The sequence below is a fragment of the Balaenoptera borealis genome, assembly GCF_965194805.1.
Source record: "Balaenoptera borealis genome assembly, chromosome: 11".
NCBI classification, from domain to species: domain Eukaryota; kingdom Metazoa; phylum Chordata; class Mammalia; order Artiodactyla; family Balaenopteridae; genus Balaenoptera; species Balaenoptera borealis.
The window spans coordinates 1116076-1134143 of NC_138868.1; the positions used below are offsets into that span (position 1 = coordinate 1116076).

At 66.5% G+C, this 18068-nt stretch overlaps 1 protein-coding gene across 3 annotated transcripts; it reads right to left on the minus strand.

Annotated features, from left to right (window-relative positions):
• Window positions 1–27: 27 nt before the first annotated feature.
• Window positions 28–17211, minus strand: DUSP8 (dual specificity phosphatase 8). 3 transcript variants are annotated; one of them, XM_082341784.1, is made up of 7 exons: window positions 16941–17211; window positions 10609–10947; window positions 9033–9171; window positions 4720–4886; window positions 3997–4156; window positions 3722–3845; window positions 28–3473 (listed from the first exon to the last, which is right to left on the minus strand). In XM_082341784.1, the coding sequence occupies exons 2-7, from the start codon at window positions 10837–10839 to the stop codon at window positions 2429–2431; spliced, it is 1866 nt and encodes a 621-aa protein (XP_082197910.1). In that variant the 5' UTR covers window positions 10840–10947; window positions 16941–17211; the 3' UTR covers window positions 28–2428. The 3 variants fall into 3 exon arrangements, with proteins under 3 accessions (XP_082197910.1, XP_082197911.1, XP_082197912.1); XM_082341785.1 differs by lacking the exons at window positions 10609–10947; window positions 16941–17211 and adding an exon at window positions 10202–10361; XM_082341786.1 differs by lacking the exons at window positions 9033–9171; window positions 10609–10947; window positions 16941–17211 and adding an exon at window positions 6929–7087.
• Window positions 17212–18068: the final 857 nt, after the last annotated feature.

The following is an 18068-nucleotide window of genomic DNA, read 5'->3' on the forward strand; positions in this document are numbered from 1 at the left end:
GCCCCAAGAAGGAGGCAGCCAGAGGCGTGGAGAAAACATCCATCTCAGGATTTATTACAACACGTCGTTTCCAAATACAAAAGAAGGGGACAGGACAGGAATCAGAGAGTGTCCGCGCTGGGGAAGGGGCTCTGAGGTGGGGCGGCCCAGTCCAGAGGGACCGGGAGCCATGCGGGGGGACCTGCCACCTCTCCTCCGCTGGACTTTCCAGCAAATAATAGGAGGGGGCCGGGTCCATTCTGGGGGACCCCTGATGCCAGGGCGCTGGGCCGGCAGGAGGGGTGGGAGGGCCAAGAGAGACTTGGAGAGGGCTGGGGCCCTGCCCGCTCCCCGCCTGGGACAGTGGGTGGAAGTGACCAGGGAGGGGCTCTTGCCCGCTGCCCAGTGCCGCCAGCACGGGGGGCGGGGGCGGCCGAGACAGGACCTTCTCTCATCACAGCTGCTCACTTCGACCAGTGTCTCAAGAGCAACACCCTCCACGCGCCCCAGGACAGAAGCCACAGGGCTCTGCAGCCCTGGACAAGGACGGAGGGAGGGGAGAACGGGCCGTGGGACCTGCCCCCAGGGTGGTGGGGCCCAACCAGTGGCCCTGAGCACTGTCTCCTGGACAGCTTAGGGGTAGGGCGCGGAGGGGGGACCAGTGCATCTTCCACGCCCGGGGTCACCTCAGAAACACAACGCGATAGACAGACAGGAGGCAAATTTACATAATCAATAATAATAATAATAATTAACCAATAGTAATAAATAGTTAAACCTCTAGTCCATAGATTGCAAATACAACAATGATAGCTTATGTTCTTGGGGGACGGGGTGGGGACGGAGGGAAGAGGAACAGAACTTTTGTTCAAAGGTGGGATCACGGGACATAAGGCGGGGGTCAAAAGAAGAACAAATAGAAGAAACAGCCAGAGGGCAGCTGGGGGCAGGCACGCCCCCCCCCCACCAATACCAGCCTGAGGACTCAGTCCTGCCCAGGCCACCCCTTCTGCCAAGCCCCTGGCCTCTCCTCAAGGTGACCAGCCCCCACTCCTGGACACTCTAGGACATCTGAAGGTTGGGGGACACCCACTCCTGCCTCCAAAAGCCTTGGGTCCCACTGACCGAGGAGGGGTAGCTGGGGCTTTTCTCCTGCCCTCACCCCCAGGCTGGCCCACCTGGGCCAAAAAGCCACCTGGGAGTAGGGACTGGCATGTCACCTTGAAGATACCGGGGAGGCTTCAGAGGAGAGGAGAGGGGGGTACAGGGGTCTCTCTCCTCCGAGGTCCCTGTGGAGGTTGGACAGACGTCGGGGACACCTGTGCATCTGCTCACATCAGGGATCTTTACGTGGAGGCGGCCCTCCCAAGCTGAGGCCCTGCCCCCGGAGGCATAGGGTCTGCCAGGCGCTGACTGCCCCCTCCCTCTGCGAGCCAGCCACTCCTCCCGGAGGGACCTCCACCTACAGAACAAGCCCCTAAATCTGTCTGCCCCCTCTGATCAGTGGAGCCAGCACTGGCGGCCCAGCTCCTCCTGCCTGCCACCCCCAGGGGCCAAGCTCCCCCTCCTGCTGGCCCTCCCACTGGCAGCTGGTGCTAGGGGGCACCCCCAAAGCGGAGGAGAGGGCAGCAGCCTCCCCTGACCCCGTGAAACTGGACCCAGGCTCGGGCAGGGGTGGGGGCGTTCCACCTCCAGTCCCTGCCCTGTGGACCCATGTCACCTGACACCCGGGAGCCCCCTTCACCGCGCTCCTCCCCTCTTCCAGACCCCAGTCCTCTGAACACCCTGGGCCCCCCGACACCTGCCAGGCAACAGGCCCGGGGGCACGGGCGGTGGGGGTGCCCGCTATGGCACCGAGACCTGGCGCCTTGAGCTGGCAGGGGGCTGGCGGTGCCTCCTCAGCTCCCGGGACACCTCCTCCCACCTATGGCTTTGGTGAAGGGCCCAGAAAGGAGCAGTGGAGAAGGAAGAGGCAGGAGAGGAGGTCATGGTGGGGGGGAGGGGCAGGGAGGTTCTGCGGCTCAGTTTGTGGCAAAGGTTTTTTTTATCTTTTTTACCCCTTATGTAAAAAGTGCACGAAAGCTCAGCAGCCTCTTTGCGACGGTCAGCAGTGTTTCCTGGGGGAGGGGGGAGGAGGGAACCCCAGGCCTGGCACCCCAGCTTGCAACTGAAGGTGGCCTCATATTGCTTAGAAACGTGGGTTTCAGTTTAAATACCAGACAGTAAAAATAGAGCTCCGAGGACCGCCCGCACTGTTGCCAAATCATTGCCAGAATGAACAGCTTAAATAAATAAAAAATTGAAATATTTACTTCTCGATAAAAATCGCAGTAAAACCATTTACCTTTCATTGCATTATATATAATATGTATTTATAGCGGGCCCAGCCGAGGGCAGCGGAAGGGCTGGGGGCGCCGGGTCTCCGCGGAGGGGCCGCTCCCGGCCACGGTCAGGACACCTCGATGACCTCCGCGCTGCCCGAGAAGCTGGCCTGCTTGCCCAGGGCGGCCCGCTCCTCGCCGCGCGCGCGCCCCTCCACCATGCCCTCCTCAAACTCCATCTGGCAGCTGCGGCGCTTGAACTGCGTCTCCGGGGCCGGCTCGTCGGGCCAGCCGGTCCTCGCGTCCCGGGCCTCGGGCCTCGCCGTCTCCCGCCGCCGCAGGTCGCCGCCTCCCGCGCCCGGCCCGCTGGCCCGGCCGAAGGGTGCGAACCGCGCGCCGCCTGCGCCTTGCGCGCCCTCGGGGCTGCAGCACCAGGGCCCGTCGGGGGACGGCGTGCCCGGGGAGTCGAGCGGCGGCGCCCAGCCGCCAGGGCCGGCCGGCTGGCTAGGGCCGGGCAGCCCGGGCGCCGACAGGGCCGAGAGGCCGAGCCGCGGAGTCTGCCGGGCGGCGTCACCGAAGTTCAGGCCGAGGCCGGGCGCCGGGGAGCCGGCGAGGGGCCGGGGCCGCCGGCGGAGCCGGGGGCGTGGCTCGGGCGCCGCGTCCGGGCTGTCGGGGCTGGGGGAGGGCAGGCTCAGCACGCCCCCCGATGGGCTGTCCAGTTTGCAGAGTTTGGAGGCCTCCCCGGGGTCGGGGGGCCCGGGGTCGTCGGGCTGCCGGCTCGGCGCGTAGGCCGCCTTGATGTCCAGCGAGAAGGAGCGCTTGAGGCGGTTGGTGTCCTGGAGGCGGTCAGAGGAGAGGTGCAGGCCACGCAGGCCCTGCTGCAGCGCGCTGGTGGCCGGGGCGGGGGCGGGGGTGGGGGTCTCCCCACCCCCCATCTGTGCGCCCTCCCTGGTGGCGGTGGCCGCTGCGCTCCCGGTGGCAGCACTCTCTGAGGTAGGTGGTGGCAGCGGCGGCAGTGGGGCGGCAGGGCCCGGGAGGGGCTCCGGGGTCCCAGGGTGGGACGCCCCGTCGCCCTGCAGGGCGGCCAGCAGCTTCAGGCTGCGTTCGTACTCCAGCAGCTGGCCCAGGAAATTGAAGTTGGGCGAAATGGACGGGCGACGGTCCTTCACGAACCTGGGGTGAGAGCCGCTCAATGGGGCCGGGGCTCCTGCCAGGCCAGGCTGCCCACCTGACTCTCCCCTGCCCCCACTGCCCACTCTGGGGCACACAGCTGATGTGCAGACCCAAGTGTGCCAGGGCTAGGCTCAGGTCCCCCTCCGCAGCTGGGGCAGCCAAAGGTGGGTGCCCTTCACTGCTGGGCCCATCCAGTGGCTAGTGGTAGAGAGGGGAGGGACCAGGCCCAGGAGGGAAGGAGGGGCTACCTGTAGGCGTCATCGGAGGACATGCCCATGGTCTTCATGATGTAAGCGATGGCGATGGTAGCGGAGCGGGAGATGCCGGCCAGACAGTGGACGATGACTTGGCAGCTGGACAGCTTGGCTTTATCTGGGGGCAGGGGGACCAGGTGAGGGCTGGGGCTGCACAGTCCTTCCCTGACCCCAGGTTCAGGACCCCTGGGACACAGCACTTCTGCCCTCCTGGCCCCCTGCTTCCGGCCCTCCCCCGGGACTGGGCAGGAGGGTGCTGTCCACCTCACCGATGAACTCGATGGACTTGTCCAGCCAGGGCAGCAGCTTTTCACAGTAGTTGTCGTTGATGGGAATGCGCAGGAAGCGGCTCTCACAGATGAAGTCAGGCTTGGGGCAGGAGTTGCTGGCGTTGAGGACGTAGCTTATTCCGTTTTGGGTCATCAGATCCTGGGAGGGCGGGAGAACAGGTTGGAAGGGGGTGCAGCCGGGCAGGAGGCCCGAAAGCTGGGATGCTCTCGTGGTGGGAGCCTGGCTTCTGGAGCCCTGGGCTCAGGAGCCGCCCCTGTTCCCACTGAGGAGCCTGCAGGCCCCCCGCGGGGAGGAGGGGAGAGTCGGGGAACGGGGCGGGGGGGTGAGGAGGCTGGCGGCCCCTGAGAGCCCCACCTACGGGCTGCCGCCTGCCGTAGGCTCCCAGGAATTTTACGGCTGGGCTGCCTGGGCGGTGGCTTTACCCTCTTCCCTCGTCACCATTTTTAAAACACGGGGTTCTTTCAGGGCTGGCCAGGGGCCCAGTGACATCAGCAGTTTGGCATGTGGGCTGCACTGCCAAAGGGGCAGGGAGTTGCCTCTCCACCCAGCCTGGCCAGGCCCTGCCCGAGCCCTTCTCTGGTCCTGCCAGGCCCCCTTGGGTCCTCCTGCGCCCCCAACCCGTGCTTCCCCCACACCTGTGTGCATCCGTCACTCCGCCAGACCAGCCTAGGAGCTGCTTCGGGCTCCGGCTGTGCACGCACCTTGTTTAGGACATCCTTCTGGGAGCCCAGGTAGAGGTGAGGCAGGATGCGGGTCAGGCCCACGCTGGGCACGGGCAGGCAGGGCTGGGAGAGGCTCATGGGCAGCAGGGCAGCAGGCTTGCCCTCACAGAGGCCGGGGAAGCAGGAGGAGAAGGTGGCAAAGCCCCCTGCAGGAGGAGCAGAGGAGACACGTGTTGGGGGTTGGGCCGGCTGGGGCAGGAGAGCCAGGCCACCCACCCACCAGCGCGGCTCAGCCGCACCCACCCGGACGCCCAGCCCGAGCTGGTGCTGGCCGGCGAGCCTCTGGCCTGAGCACCTGGTCTCGGTGCTGGTACTGGAAGGCCAGTCTCGGGGGCGTGGGCCGGCACATTTACATCACCTGCCCCTGCGCTAATTCCTCCTCACGCTAATCAGGGGCTGGCCTCGCTGAGGACGCCGCTGTGATGCCCATAAAAGTCGGGGCCCGTAGAAATGATGGGCCCTGCACACGCAGGGCCCACAGAGGGGCGGGCTCACAGGCCACGGGGGTCTTCCTGCGGGGGTATCACCAGCCCCTTCACACCGTGGCCTGGGCCAGGCTGGGCCTTCCTGCCTCTCCCCCTGGGCCGATGCAATCCCTCCCTGCCTCCAATTGGCCGGGAGCCCCGGGCCAGGCTTGGATGCCAGGACCGGGAGGCAAGGGTTTCTGAGGGCCACCCCGCCCCCCCACACTGGGCATGACATCACCCACTGGAGCTGGCACAGCCAGCAGGGGCATTTGCGCTCAGGTTACGGCTCCATTCCACCCAGCAGGGGACTACGGAGGAGCAGAGGCTGGGCTGAGAGCTGGGAACCCTGGGGACCTGGAGCGCGCGCAGGCCACGCGCTATACACGTGGCTGGCATGTGTCCTGCCGCCTTTCCCGCACGTGTGCGCTGGGCCACAGATTGGTGGAGGGAGACCCTCCGCTGGCCAGAAAGGGCTGAGGGGGACCAACGGGCACACGTCTGACTCTGCGAGTGACCGCGGGCCTCAGCGTCCTGGTCCTGCGCGCCTCAGGCACTGTTGTGAGGCTCAGGGAAGATGACCAAGAAACAACTGGGCCAAGGCCTACCCCATCCCGCGGAGGAGGCAGGGGAGCCAGGTGGGGGCCCTGTGCTTTCCTGCCCTGCCCCACAGACGCAGCTGGTCCCAGAGACCTGGCTGATTCCGGAGGACAGAGATGCCTGGTGGCCTCAGCCTTCGCCCCGGTCCAGCTCGGTGCCCAACCAGAATGCCCGCCGTGTGCGCTCCCTGTGCCCCCAACAAAGGCTAGACCTTGGGGGGCCACAGAGGTGGGGGACCTCCAGGCTAGGGGCGTGGAGGTATCAGCCTTGGAGGGAAAGGGGCCCCTTCCTCAGAAACCTGCTGGCTGGACAGGGAGAAGCAGGTGACTGTCGGCGGGACAACGCCGTGGCTCTCAGGTCCCCAGCGGGGGAGGCTGGGCTGAGCTGGGTGCCGGGGTGGGCCCCACCGCACAGTCCAGAGCCAGGGGCCCCTGGGATACTCCTGCTGGAGGACAGCGCCCACCGGGGACGGGCAGGGTCTGCACCGTCTCTCCGAAGACTCTTCTCTGCCGCGGTTCCCCTACTCTCTGCGCTCTCAGCGGCGAAGACAGACAAGTATGGGGTTGGGGGAATTCTATCAGGAACCTCCCACCTAAAGAGAGTCTCAGGGCAGGTGCAGAGACCTGCCAGCCTTCGCTGCAATTCCTGGAGCTCCCAGGAACCCCCTCCAGGCAGAGCCAGGCAGCTTGGGGTGCCCCCTACAAAGCCCCTGTAGACACCAGGTCTGGCAGCGCCTGAGACTCCAGTCCTTCCGCGATTCCAGGGCCACCCCAGGTTCTGGGGATGGGTGACAAGGGAGGCTGCCAGCAGCCCTGGACCCTCTGCAGGTCCCCCATCCCCACCCCAGCCCGCACTCTCAGGGCCTCGCCGAGGGCCCTCCAGGGCACCTTCCTTCCGGAGGGACCCCCCCCTAACCCCCTGCTCTCTCTGCCTCGCAGGTCAGGGGAAGCCACACGCAGCTCCCAGGCTGCACAATGAAACCCCGAACCCGCACAAAAGCGCACGTCCTGGGAGGACTCCCGGCCCCACCCGCCTCTCCCACCACTCGCTCCTGCTCGGACCGGGGCGGCGCGCCCGGGAGCCCCCACCGCCCCGCCGCGGTCCCGGGCTGGGGCCGCACCCACCCTCCGCGCAGGGGCCGCTCCCGCCGCCGTCTCCGGCCAGGGTCCGAGGGCGGCGCGCGCGGGCTGAGCTGCCTGCGGCGACATCACCAGCCCGCATTCCGCAGGGACGGACACCGGGGCGCAGCCGGCTTGGGCAGGACCGCCCGCCGCTTAAAGGGCCAGGCTCCCTTTCCCATGCCCGCCCCCACCGGACGTCACCAGCGGAGCAGCTGTGGGGGGAGGGGCGCGGCAGCGGTCACGGCAGCTGGTTCTGGACCCCGGCACGGCCCGCCCCCACCGCCCTCTCCAGCAAACCTCGATGTCCTGGAGATGCCTTCTCTCTGGCTGTGCCCCACCCACGGAGGGGGTCTGGTCCTCCCTTCCGGCCTCTGCGGAGCCCCACCGCCTGTGCTGGTGACCTCCGGGAAGAGACTCACTTCCCCTTTGTGGGCGGGCAGCATCCCTCTAACCCCCTCAGCCTTGCCCTGCCGTTCTCACTGGTTCAGGTGGGCACTGTGGGCCAGGCCAGGAGGCTGTCCCCAAGTCTGGGTCCTGATTTGGTGTCACTATGAGCCTTCCTCATATGGTGGGGGGTCATGGCTGCTTCCTGGCTTGGCCCTCAGAGAAATGGGAGCGAATACTCTAACCCTGCAGGGTGAGGCAGTGCTTGCTGAGGCTGAGTGAGCCAGGCGGGGCACAGCTGGGTCCCAGGTGACCCCCCAGCCCCCCAGGGAGACAGACCATGAGAGGCTCTGGGCTTTCCCTGGACAGCCCAGGGGAAAGGGAGGGCGCTGCTCCAGGACCCTCTTCTCAGACTCCCAGAAGGGCCTCTGGTTGTCACTTCTGGCTAGGGCACACGTGCGTCCACACACACATACACATACACACACACAGGGGCTCCCATCTGGGCCCTGGGAGGGTTCCCGTTCTGCCCAGGACCCCTGTAAAACTCCCCCACTGCTTGGTCCCCAAACTGAGCCCAGTGGCAGTGGCTAAATCAGAGGGTCTGCAGTTCTGTGGCTTCTGGTTCCCAGAGCTCACACACACACACACACACAGCCAGATGCAGACACCCTCTGACCTCGCAGAGCCGGGCACGCAGAGCCCTCCGTCCCAGACACGACGCATGCGTAGAGGGCAGCACGCAGGCGTGCAGCTCCTCCTCTGAGAGGTCTGCCCAGAGCTGCCCGGCTCCTGCAGCTGATGGAGCCCGCCTGCAGCCCCTCTCCCCGCACATGAGGGCCAGCCTGGTGCTCACCGACCACCACCCCCGTCTGTGCTCAGTAGATGCTCAGGGCAGGTGTGCCGAATGAACAGAAGCATCCCACCAGCTGTGTGGGGGTGGGGGTGACGCCAGCGTGGGCCCCCCCCCGTCTGCTATGGCCCTGGGCAACCAGAGGCCAGGGGCACCCAGGCAGTGAGGCCACATGCCCCTGGGACAGGCCCTGGGCCACGTGGGCAGAGGGTGGATTCTGCAGATGTTAGCCACTGCCTACAGGAGGAAGGAGTCGGTAAGAACCACAGTGCAGCCTGCGTGCGTGCGTGCATGTGTGCGTGCGTGTGTGTGCGTGTGTGTATGGGGGGCTGGCCAGGCTGCTTCTGGGGAATGGGAAGCCCTGTGGGGACTTCCACTCACCCACCAGACAGCAGTCACGATCAAGTAGGCTGTTGCGAGGCCACCTGTGCCAGCTGGAGTGTTCAGGGGACCCCCCTGTGTGGGACAAGTTCTGGCTCAGTGCCGTGTGTGTGGGGGGGGGGGGCAGGGTGGGGGTGGTTTCCAAGGCAGACCAGGTCTTTGCCTAGACTGCTCCCCCATCTCCCCTGCCCCAGGCCTGTGTCGGGGGTTCCCTCCTGTCCACCTCTTCACCTGCTGGTGGTGGGGATGGGCCTGTGCTGGAGGGGGCTCTGAAGTGTGGCGGCCCAGAGGAGGGGTCCCTGGAGCCCCCGAGAACTCCAGAGCTACGGAGATTCGTCCCCACTGGGCCCCCACTGCCCCAGCACATGCTGGTCTCGGGGCTTAGAGAGGAGAGCAGAGGCAGACCCAGAACATGACTCCTGAGACACACACCCCCCACCCCCGCCCCCGCCAAGCTGCCAGCGGGGGAAGAAAGGCCTCCAGACGCACCTGTGAGGATGGCCACGCTGTCGAAGCAGCCGTCCAGCTTGCTGAGCAGGATGGAGAGGAAGCTGTCTGCGGCCAGCACGCTGGCGTCCCTTGTGCTCTGGTCATAGACCACCACGTCCTGCGGCTCCGTGGCCTCCACCTGGGGGCCGAGAGGGCAGAGGTCAGGGTGGCCGGGCACCTGCCAGCTGCCCCATCCCCTGCTGCCACTGCTGCTGCTGGTCAGGCGATGGAAGGGAGGGGCGGCCGCTTGGGTGCCTCAAGGGGAGTGGGGGCAGGCACCCAGCCACAGTTCACACCTGGACAGGTGTAAATGCCTAAATGCCCACAGCCACACGGGCAGACCCTCGGAGCAGGGAGGGCCAGGGGGACACGCATCCCCGACGCGGCCGAGCCCGGTGCGTGCACTCACGCGAGTGAAGGTAACAGACACTGTGGGCCAGGCCCGTGTGGAGGAGACAAGGGGAAGGCAGTGGGGCTCCCGGGAGGTGCACACAGGTGGCCAGATGGCAGGAGCACAGGGAGGCTGAGGGAAATCAACTCTTCCTCAGGGATCCGGGAGGCACACTTCGGGGGTTCTTAAGGGGGAGGGGGCTTTTGGGTCTGGGCTCTCCTCCCCTCCCCAGCCCGTGATGGGGAAACTGAGGGCTGCAGCAAGACCCCTCCCCCCAGTGATCCAGGCAGCAGCAGCAGGAAGCAGGGGTTCCACCTGCCCCCGCCCCTCGGGTGCCACCGGGGCCCAGATGTGGAGCAGCTCTTGCTCAGATGGCAGCTGATGCCCCCGCCCCCCAAGCACACTCAGCCCTTAAGCCAGCTGAGCTGCCAACCCTGGGCCAGATGATGTCACCGGCAGCCAATGGGAGAGCGTTCTGGCCGGGAGTCCTCGCTAGGGGTTATTAATCACTGGATTCCCCTCACTGGAGCCACAGGGAGCCGGTTCTGCCCTTGGGGTGGGGGGACTCCCATCTGGGTCCTCTCACATCCCAGCTCTGCACGGGGCAGGGCCTGAGACCAAGACCCCTCCCTCAGGCTCTGGGCTGCCTGGCGGGCCACCCCTCCCCCACTGGAGGTGCCACTGCCTTCCCAGGTCACGGCCCAGCGGTCCCGGTCCCTCCCCAGTGCGGACTCAACACTCCTTGGGAATAGAGACAGGATTGTTCTCTGCAGGTGACCTGAGACATTCTTGGGGGCCACAGAGAGAATTCCTGGTCCTCAAGACTCCAGAGGGGAAAGAACGGGGGCTGGGGACATGAGCTGTCTGCGTGAGACCCTCGGCCACCAGTCCTGTCCTCTTCCGAGTCCTCACAGCCATCAGAGTGCAGGCCGAGTGGGGACCCAGGCGGGGTCAGTGGCTCTGGGAGGGAAGGAAGGGGGGACGGGTGTTGAACCTGTCGGCCGGAGGGCCTCCCTGGGGGGAGGGGCCTTCTTGTAGCCCTAAGAGGGAGCCGGGAACTGCTCTAGACGGCTCACGTTCCAACCCTTAGGAGCCCAGTTTAGGTTGGAAGGCAGAGGAAGGGGAGCTGCCCCAGCGCAGACCCCCGGAGGGCCCTGGAGAGGACGGGTGGGCGCGCGGCGGTACCTGGCTGCGCGAGGTGGGCTGGATCAGCTCGGCGATGGTCACCTTGCCCTGCTGCAGGCGTCGCTTCACCAGCTTGGAGCAGCAGATGTTGACAGAGCTGAGCACGTGCCAGCTGTTGTACTCCACGAAGGAGCGGCTGTCAATGACCAGGGGGCCCCCGGGCCCACCCCGCAGCAGGCTGGCCAGTTTCTTGGCATCCATCACCTTCCGAGGGAGCCGGTCCCCGGCCATGGCGTGGCAGTGGGCAGTGGGGAGGGGGTGAGCCCGGGAGTGAGCGGGGGCTGCTCCCACTGCCCGGGTGTGGCCTAGGGCTCCGAGTGCCCGGGCATGGCGCCAGACCTGCGGGGACAGGCGGACGGTGAGCGGCGCTGCAGGCCCCGGGGGTGGGCGTCAGCGGGGGTGGGCGTCGACGGGGCCGGCCTCAAGGGGCTGCTGGTGGCACTGATCCAAGGGCACCGGAGCGTTTGGGCCTGACGTGTGCTCATGGGGCCCTCCCTCCCTCTGGCTCCTCTGTGCAGGTTGAGCTCCCTGACCCCTCTGGTCTCGACTTGGGAGTCTGTGACCCATGGAAGGGTGATCGGGAGTGGCCCGTCCAGTCCTGCACCCTCCGGGTCACGGTGCCAGCCTCTCAGCGGGACACGGCAAGGCAAGTGGGGGCTCACAGAGGGAAGGGCCTCGGGGCTCAGGCTGGGCTGGAAAGGCAGGACGATGCCTGAGGGTCCCTCCCCTGGGCCCTTGGGTCCACGGACCCTCACTCATTCCAGAACACCTCATTCTGCCCCTGCATCTCCTGTCATCCCACCCCTGGGATGCAGACCTCTCCCCAGTCCGGCCTCCACATCTTCCCAATTCCCAGCACCCCTGGCAAGGCAGGGTCCAGAACATGCCCCCACCCTCCCCCACTGCCAAGCCCTCCCATCCCTGGCACACCCTCCGTCTCCACCCCGAACAGCCCAATCGCTCCATAAGCTGATAATCTGGATGGGTGGGTGGGGGAGGGGCTGCCTCCACAAGCTGATGGAGGCAGAGGCCGGGCGGGGCGCTGGAGGGGCCTCAGGAGTGGGGTTCTGCACCCCAGTTCTGCAGGCCAAGGTTTAGGCATGCCGTGGGCCAGCGTCCTTCTCCTGCAGGGGTGACAGTACAGCAGGACACCCCAGGCACAGCAGTGGCCGGGGGTCTAGGGGGCCCCTTTTGGGGACCAGTAGGTCCAAGGATGGGGTGTGGTGGGGGGCACCCGAGGACAAAGGTCAGTGTGGGTGACCCACATGTAGGACTCTCGGCTCAGGGGTGCCCAGAGGGAGTAGGAGGTGGGTGGGCACATGGGGGCTCCAGAGCCTGGGCGGAAGGCCCCTCCTACAATTTGGTGCCAAGCCTCTGCCACCCCCGTCCTACCTGCCAGACCCATCTTCCCTGTCACCTGCCAGGACTGGCCTTTCTCTAGGCACCCCCAAGCCTCAGAGCGCCCCCCGGAGGCATGCAGCCTCAGGACGATGAGTTTGCTTTAAAACTGCGGAAACTGAGGCTCAGGGAAGGGGTGGGATCAACCCGATTAATGAGACTGGACAGAACCCGGGGCCTCCACGGCTGCCATTCACTCAGGGTCTTCCCTCTGCCACAGCCCCAGCCAGCTTGGGGGTGGGGGAGGCCGGGAGACAGATGCTCCCTCCAGGGGCCACAGAGAGGGAACCCCCTCGGCAAGCCCCCAGCCTGCAGCTGCAGAGAGCGTTGGGGTGCGGCACCTGAGGACACTCGTCACCTTTCAAACAGCGCTGATGACACTGGGGACAGCTGCCACCATCTCTGGACCACCCCCTCGGGCGAGCTCCCAGGCTGGGGAGGGGGATGGTGGAGGTCACAGAGGTGCAAGGCAGGTGGGGACCGGGCCCACCTGGTGTGGGCAGCCCCAGGCTGGGCCACCGGAGCTGCTGACAAGGGGGTTGCCAGGATGGCCCTGGACAGTGCCGGGGCCTTGGGATCCCGTTCACAGACACCCCATTCCTCAGGCGCTCCAGCTCCTCAACTGCGGGGCAAGGCCTGGGGGTGCAGCTGGGGCTGCTGCCCTCCTGAAGGCCATGCCAAGCAAGTTCAACAGCCAAAGGGCCTGCATATTAAGGGGGTCCCTGCCTGTGTGCCAAGGGGTCCCCCATTCGATTCCTGTCTGAGCTGTTCTGAGACGCTTTTCCTGAGTTCTAACCTGAATCTTGTCAAGGGCGTGACAGGCCATGGCCACCAGGTCCCCTTTTACACGCTGCTCCGGCAGGCCTGGGCAGAGCTTCCCGCCCTTTGATGTGGGACCAGAGCCCAGTTCAGAGGCCCAGGACCCTGACAGGGATGCAGTGGGCTGGGGACACCGTGGGCCAGAGAGTCCTATCCTCATGGGTTAGGTGGGGGTGGGCTACCTCCCACCGAAAACAGCAGAAGCCAAATGGAACTTTGGTGCAGGGACAAGGGAGGGGGAGGGAGGGGGAGAGGACTTCGCTCTCCCCGTGGCCAGCCTGCGCGCCTCCTGCCCTCTGGTCCTTAAATGACTGGAGGGACGTGGAGAGTTGCCCACCCCACAGATGGGAAAGGAGGCTGGAGGAGACCCAGGGAGGAGAGGTTGGAGACCCAGGGAGGAGGGTGGGGGCAGGGCTGGAGGGGTGGGCAGCTTGATCCCAGGCCCGGTACCTGGTCCCCGCCCCGCAGCCGCCTCCCAAGGAACCCTCCGGCTCGGCCCTATTAACCAGTGTAGTATTGTTATTTGCAGCCGAGGGGGACTCATTAGCAAGTTGGCACCTCCGTCGTCGCCATGGCAACAGCAGAGGTGCCAGGCAACCGCTGCTCCTGCGGCAGCAGCACGGAGCAGCTCGCTCTGCAGAGCCAGGTCCCCTCCTTGTTCGCAGGCTCCCACCCCCTCTCCACCCTGCAGGTGCCCAGTAGCTGGGCCTGGACCACCCCCAGCCAGGCCAGCCCCTCTCCATCCTGCTCCACCCGGTCCTAACCTTCCTCACCTTCCAGCAGCCACATGCACAGACTCACTCCCTCCCACCCCTGGGAGGCCTTCTCTGAAAGACCAAGGTCTGGCCAGAGCACCCCTCCTTCGAGAGACCTACACCGAGCTGGCATCCTGGGTGGGCACCCGCACCCACAGGGCCTCCTTGGACCTGGAGCTCCTGGGGGGTAGACCCTTCACCTCACCTCCCGAGGTGCAACACACGGGTCAGGGCCCAGAGCTGGGCAGCAGGGCAGGAGAGGTGGAGATGCTCAGGGCAGCCTTGATCAGAGCAGTGGGGCGAGAATAGGCCAGGTGGGCACAGAGGCAACAGACATGGTAGGGGCTTGGGCCTCCCCGCTTTTAAGAACCACCCCAGGCTCAGCTGAGACCCCTTCGCTGGGGGGAGAGCACCCAGAGCCTGGGTCAGGTGCCCAGAGCCTGGGTCAGGTGGGAGGGAGGCACAGCCCCACACACCCCTATCAGAGGGCCCAGGGCCAAGGAGACAGCAGTTCCTAGTCCAACAGCAGAAGGAGGTCCCTCCCCTCCCTGCCCTGGCTGGGCATGGCCTAGGAGGTCACAGGCAGTACCCGGGCTCCCTGAGGCCAGGTACATAGACACAGCGCTGCCTGGCCCCTGTGCTGCATACAGGCTGGAGACGCCCCTCGGCACCCTGGCTGAGCTCAGGGCCTGGTACTTACCCCATTCCCCCAGTCCACCCCAGCTCTGTGTGCAATTACTCACACGACAATGCGTGTGCACATTCATGTGGTCACTGGACGCGTGCGTCCTCACATTCTGTGTGCTGAATGCCCCGAGATCCCAGGGTGCCCGAACCCCAGGTGCAGCTAGAGCATGTCCTCACACGGGCTCCCACATCCTCCACGCGCCACATCCATGTCCCTGAGCACACGCGTGACCAGGAAGCTCCCAATTAAGGGCACCTTCACCAGAGCACTTTGCGCTCAGCCTCTAGGGATCCACGACCCCCGAGACGGGCGAACAGAGACTGCAGCTCTCGCTCACAGTGTATCTCCAACCCGTGCAGAGCCTGGTCACATAGGCAGGCGTCAGGAGGAGCTGACGGTGGACGGACCCGAGATGCTGGGTGTCCAGCTCACTCTGACCCAGGGGAAGGTTTGGAGGCAGAAACTGCTACACTCAGAAGGCCAGGAGAGAGACTGGTAGGGGGTGACCTCCCGGCGGCAGGGGGCCCACGTGCACACACCAGGTCAGCTCGCTTGACCCTTTATGTTACCAGATGTTCTCGCCCCTGCTCTCTGCTCCCCCTCAGCTCTCTGGGGTGAGTGGCACAGGACCCAAGCTGGCCTTCACCTGTCCCGGTTGGGCTTGGCAAGGCCAAGCAGAGCCAGCCTGGCCTGGGGAGGCTATGCACTTGGGAGACAGTGGGGTGGAGGCCCTACCCGCTCAGTTCCCGGGGATCGGGGCTGAACTGGGATAGGAGGGCTTCGCATGGCATGTGGGTCCTTGGAAAGGCAGGCTCGGGACCCTACGAATCTAGGTTTCCTCTGTTCCTGCCTGGCTTGTTTTAGCCCCACTGATCTGCAAAACTTCTGCTGGTCACCTTTCCCGCCCCCCCCCGCCATGTTAAATACCTGGGCCAGCATCTACCGCTCATCGTCCCGAGGGCTTCAGGCAGAGGCGGCCTCAGCCTATACAGTCCCGATGGTCAGAGTCTGACCCACGTCACTCTTGCTGTGGGTTTGGCCCCTTCCTCTCCTTTCCCTATGAGCTGCACATCTAGGAGATGTGCAGACACCCTCTGGCTTCCTCCACCCCCGGCCCATGGTCCCTTGAGTTCTCTGCCTGGTTGAAACTTCTGGGCCCCAAGGTCAGTCTCAGCCTGAGAAGACAGGTGATGCTGGGAAGGGTCCTGGAGCAGAAGGTGACTTTAGGCATCTTTCTGCATCTTTGTGCATGGAACCTGCTCTTCCCCAAGGCAGCCTCTGGGGCCCAGGAGCCTTCCCGAGGGCTGCGGGCAGCAGGGGACCAGAACCTGCCCAGCAACTCCTCCCGGGGCCCTAGGCTGACTACAGCAGGAGGTGTTCCAGTCAGACTTCAAGATGAACTCCCAGCTCCTGGTCACATGATCTGGCCATCTTTGGCAGGTGCTTATCAACCATCTGAGGAGCGAACACATGGGACATCTGTCCTCCCTGAGCAGGACGGGGCGCTGGATGCTACACTCACTCCCGGGGCTGCCCTGGGAGCAAGAAGGTCTCAGGGAGATGACGGGGAGTGCACAGACCCTCAGACCTCCACAGACCCCCAGGAGCAGGGGCACAGGGCAGGAAGAACACCGCTCCCCTGGCCTCCAGCACCCCCCCCCAACAAGCTGCACAAGAAAACTGCAGACGCCACACTAGATCCTGTCACCTCTCTCCTCCATCCTATGGAACCGCCCCACCGCCCCCCCATTACTGCGGAGCCCAGGCCCCAGCGCTCCACTTTGCAGAAGCCAGTGCATTTTTGTAGCAGCAAATTAGAAGGCAAATTCTCCCAGAAGGGATGACCTGGTGGGGGCTGGGCCCACTGTTGCCCCCTCCCCTGCAGGCCAGACTACTACATACCCCCCACCCCAAGGTGGGCGCATAGGCTGAACGAGAATGGCTGCACTCAGCCTGGCAGTGCCAGCCCCTCCCCCAGCACCCGCCGCGTCTGCAGCAGGCTGGCGGATGGCCTTTATTCCGCAGAGGCCAGCTGAGCACCCCGAGGTGGGGGAGCCCATGGTAGCTTGGCCAGACCGGGGAGATGGATCTTTAGTCCCTCCCCGCCGGACGCGGAACGAGCCCTGTCCTGAGGCTCCCAACGGCCCAAGACCCTCCGCTCCTATGGCCCAGCCCTCCGCATCTTCCAGCCCGGCCCGGGAAAGGACGATCTTCTCCAAGTCTGGCCCCAGTAGGGGGCCGTCCGGGGGCGTTTGGGGCTTGCGCAGAGGCTCGGACAGATCCACGCTGGATCGCAATGGTCCTCCTCGTCCTTAATTCATGCCCCTCCCCCACCAAAAAAAGAAGGAATTGCGCGGAGAAAGGTGGCGAAGCAGTGGCCGGGTGTGGGCCGGGCCGGGGTCCGCTGGGCGCCGCAGTAGGCGGGGGAAGGACTTATCGGCCCGGTCAGCGGTGTCCCCGCAAGCCGGGTTGGGGGCCAGCGCCCCGCGGGCCGGCGCCGCTCACCTCCAGGCCGTCTTCTCCACCCGGGTGCCCGCCCGGCGCAGCCCCCCGAGCGCTCCCTACGCGGCGCCCACCCGGCCGGGCCGGGCGCTTCGGCCGCGCGCCGGTTAACCCCCACCCCGCCGGCGCCTCGCGCGTCCCCGCGCCCCCCGCCCGGCGCCCCCGCTCACCTCGTTCACGCTCGCCTCCGGGCCGCCCCGGGGACCCGCGCCGCGCTCAGAGCGCCCGCTCGGCCGCGCAGCCCATGGGCCCGGCGGGGGCCCGCGCAGCCGGGGCAGGGGCCGGGGGAGCGCGCGGGCCGCGTCGCCGCCGCCGCCGTCGCCGCCGCCGCCGCGGGGAGCGCTCGCACGGGCCCGGGCGCGCGCACTGCGGGCGGGCACGCGCGCTCGCGGCGCGCATCCCACCCCGCGGCTCGGCGGGCGCGGCCGGTGCGGCTCCGGCTCGGGCTCGGGCTCCGGCGTCCGGCGGGGGGGGCCGCGGAGCCGGCTCGGCCGCCGCGCTCAGATGCGAGTGACAGGCCCGGGGCGGAGGGCGGGGCCGCCGGCGGGGATGAGGTCATGCCGAGCGAAAAAAGCCCCTGACGTCACCTGCAGCCAATCAGCGTGCACGGCTCGGGGGCAGGTGACGTCAGCCGGAGCCCGGGCTTCGGGTGCAGATTAAAGGCGGCGGCGGCGGCGGCGGCGGCGGCAGGGGGTGGGGGGCCAGGCTCACCGCCGCCGCCCGGCGCCCTCTGCCCTCACCCTTCACCCCGGCACCGGCTCTTAAAGGGGCCGCGCGGTGTCCGATCCCGCGCCGGGACCCCACCTCCAGGAAGCCCTCCCAGTCCCAGCCCTCGGCCCCACCCGGAGACCCTCAGACTCGTCGCACACACACCCGCGGAGGGTCCAGTTGTCCGGGTCCCGAGAACAAGGGTCCTCTCCCCGCCGGCCTGGCCGGAGCTGGCGCCCCCTCCTCTCCCCGCAGCCTTTGTTCGTGCGGGGCCTGCCGCGGGGAGAGCCTTCGCTAGCCCGGGGCCCGGCACGAGCGCGCACTGCGAGCCCGGCCCTGCGCGGCGCTTTACCTGCGGCATCCGCGCTTCCCCTCTCCACGACCCCTGGAGGTGGGAACCTGGGTCTGCATTTTACTTGGGAGGAAATGAGAAGCTCAGAGGCGAGAAGGTTTGCCTCAGGTCACACGTCTCATGAACTGTGGTGTGCGTGGGGGGCGGTCCCCAGTGCAGCGCTGTTCCCCCAGACCCACCGATGACCTCCAGCCTTTGTCGCTTCCAGTGAAAAGTGGCCCCTAAGCAGCGCTCTAGG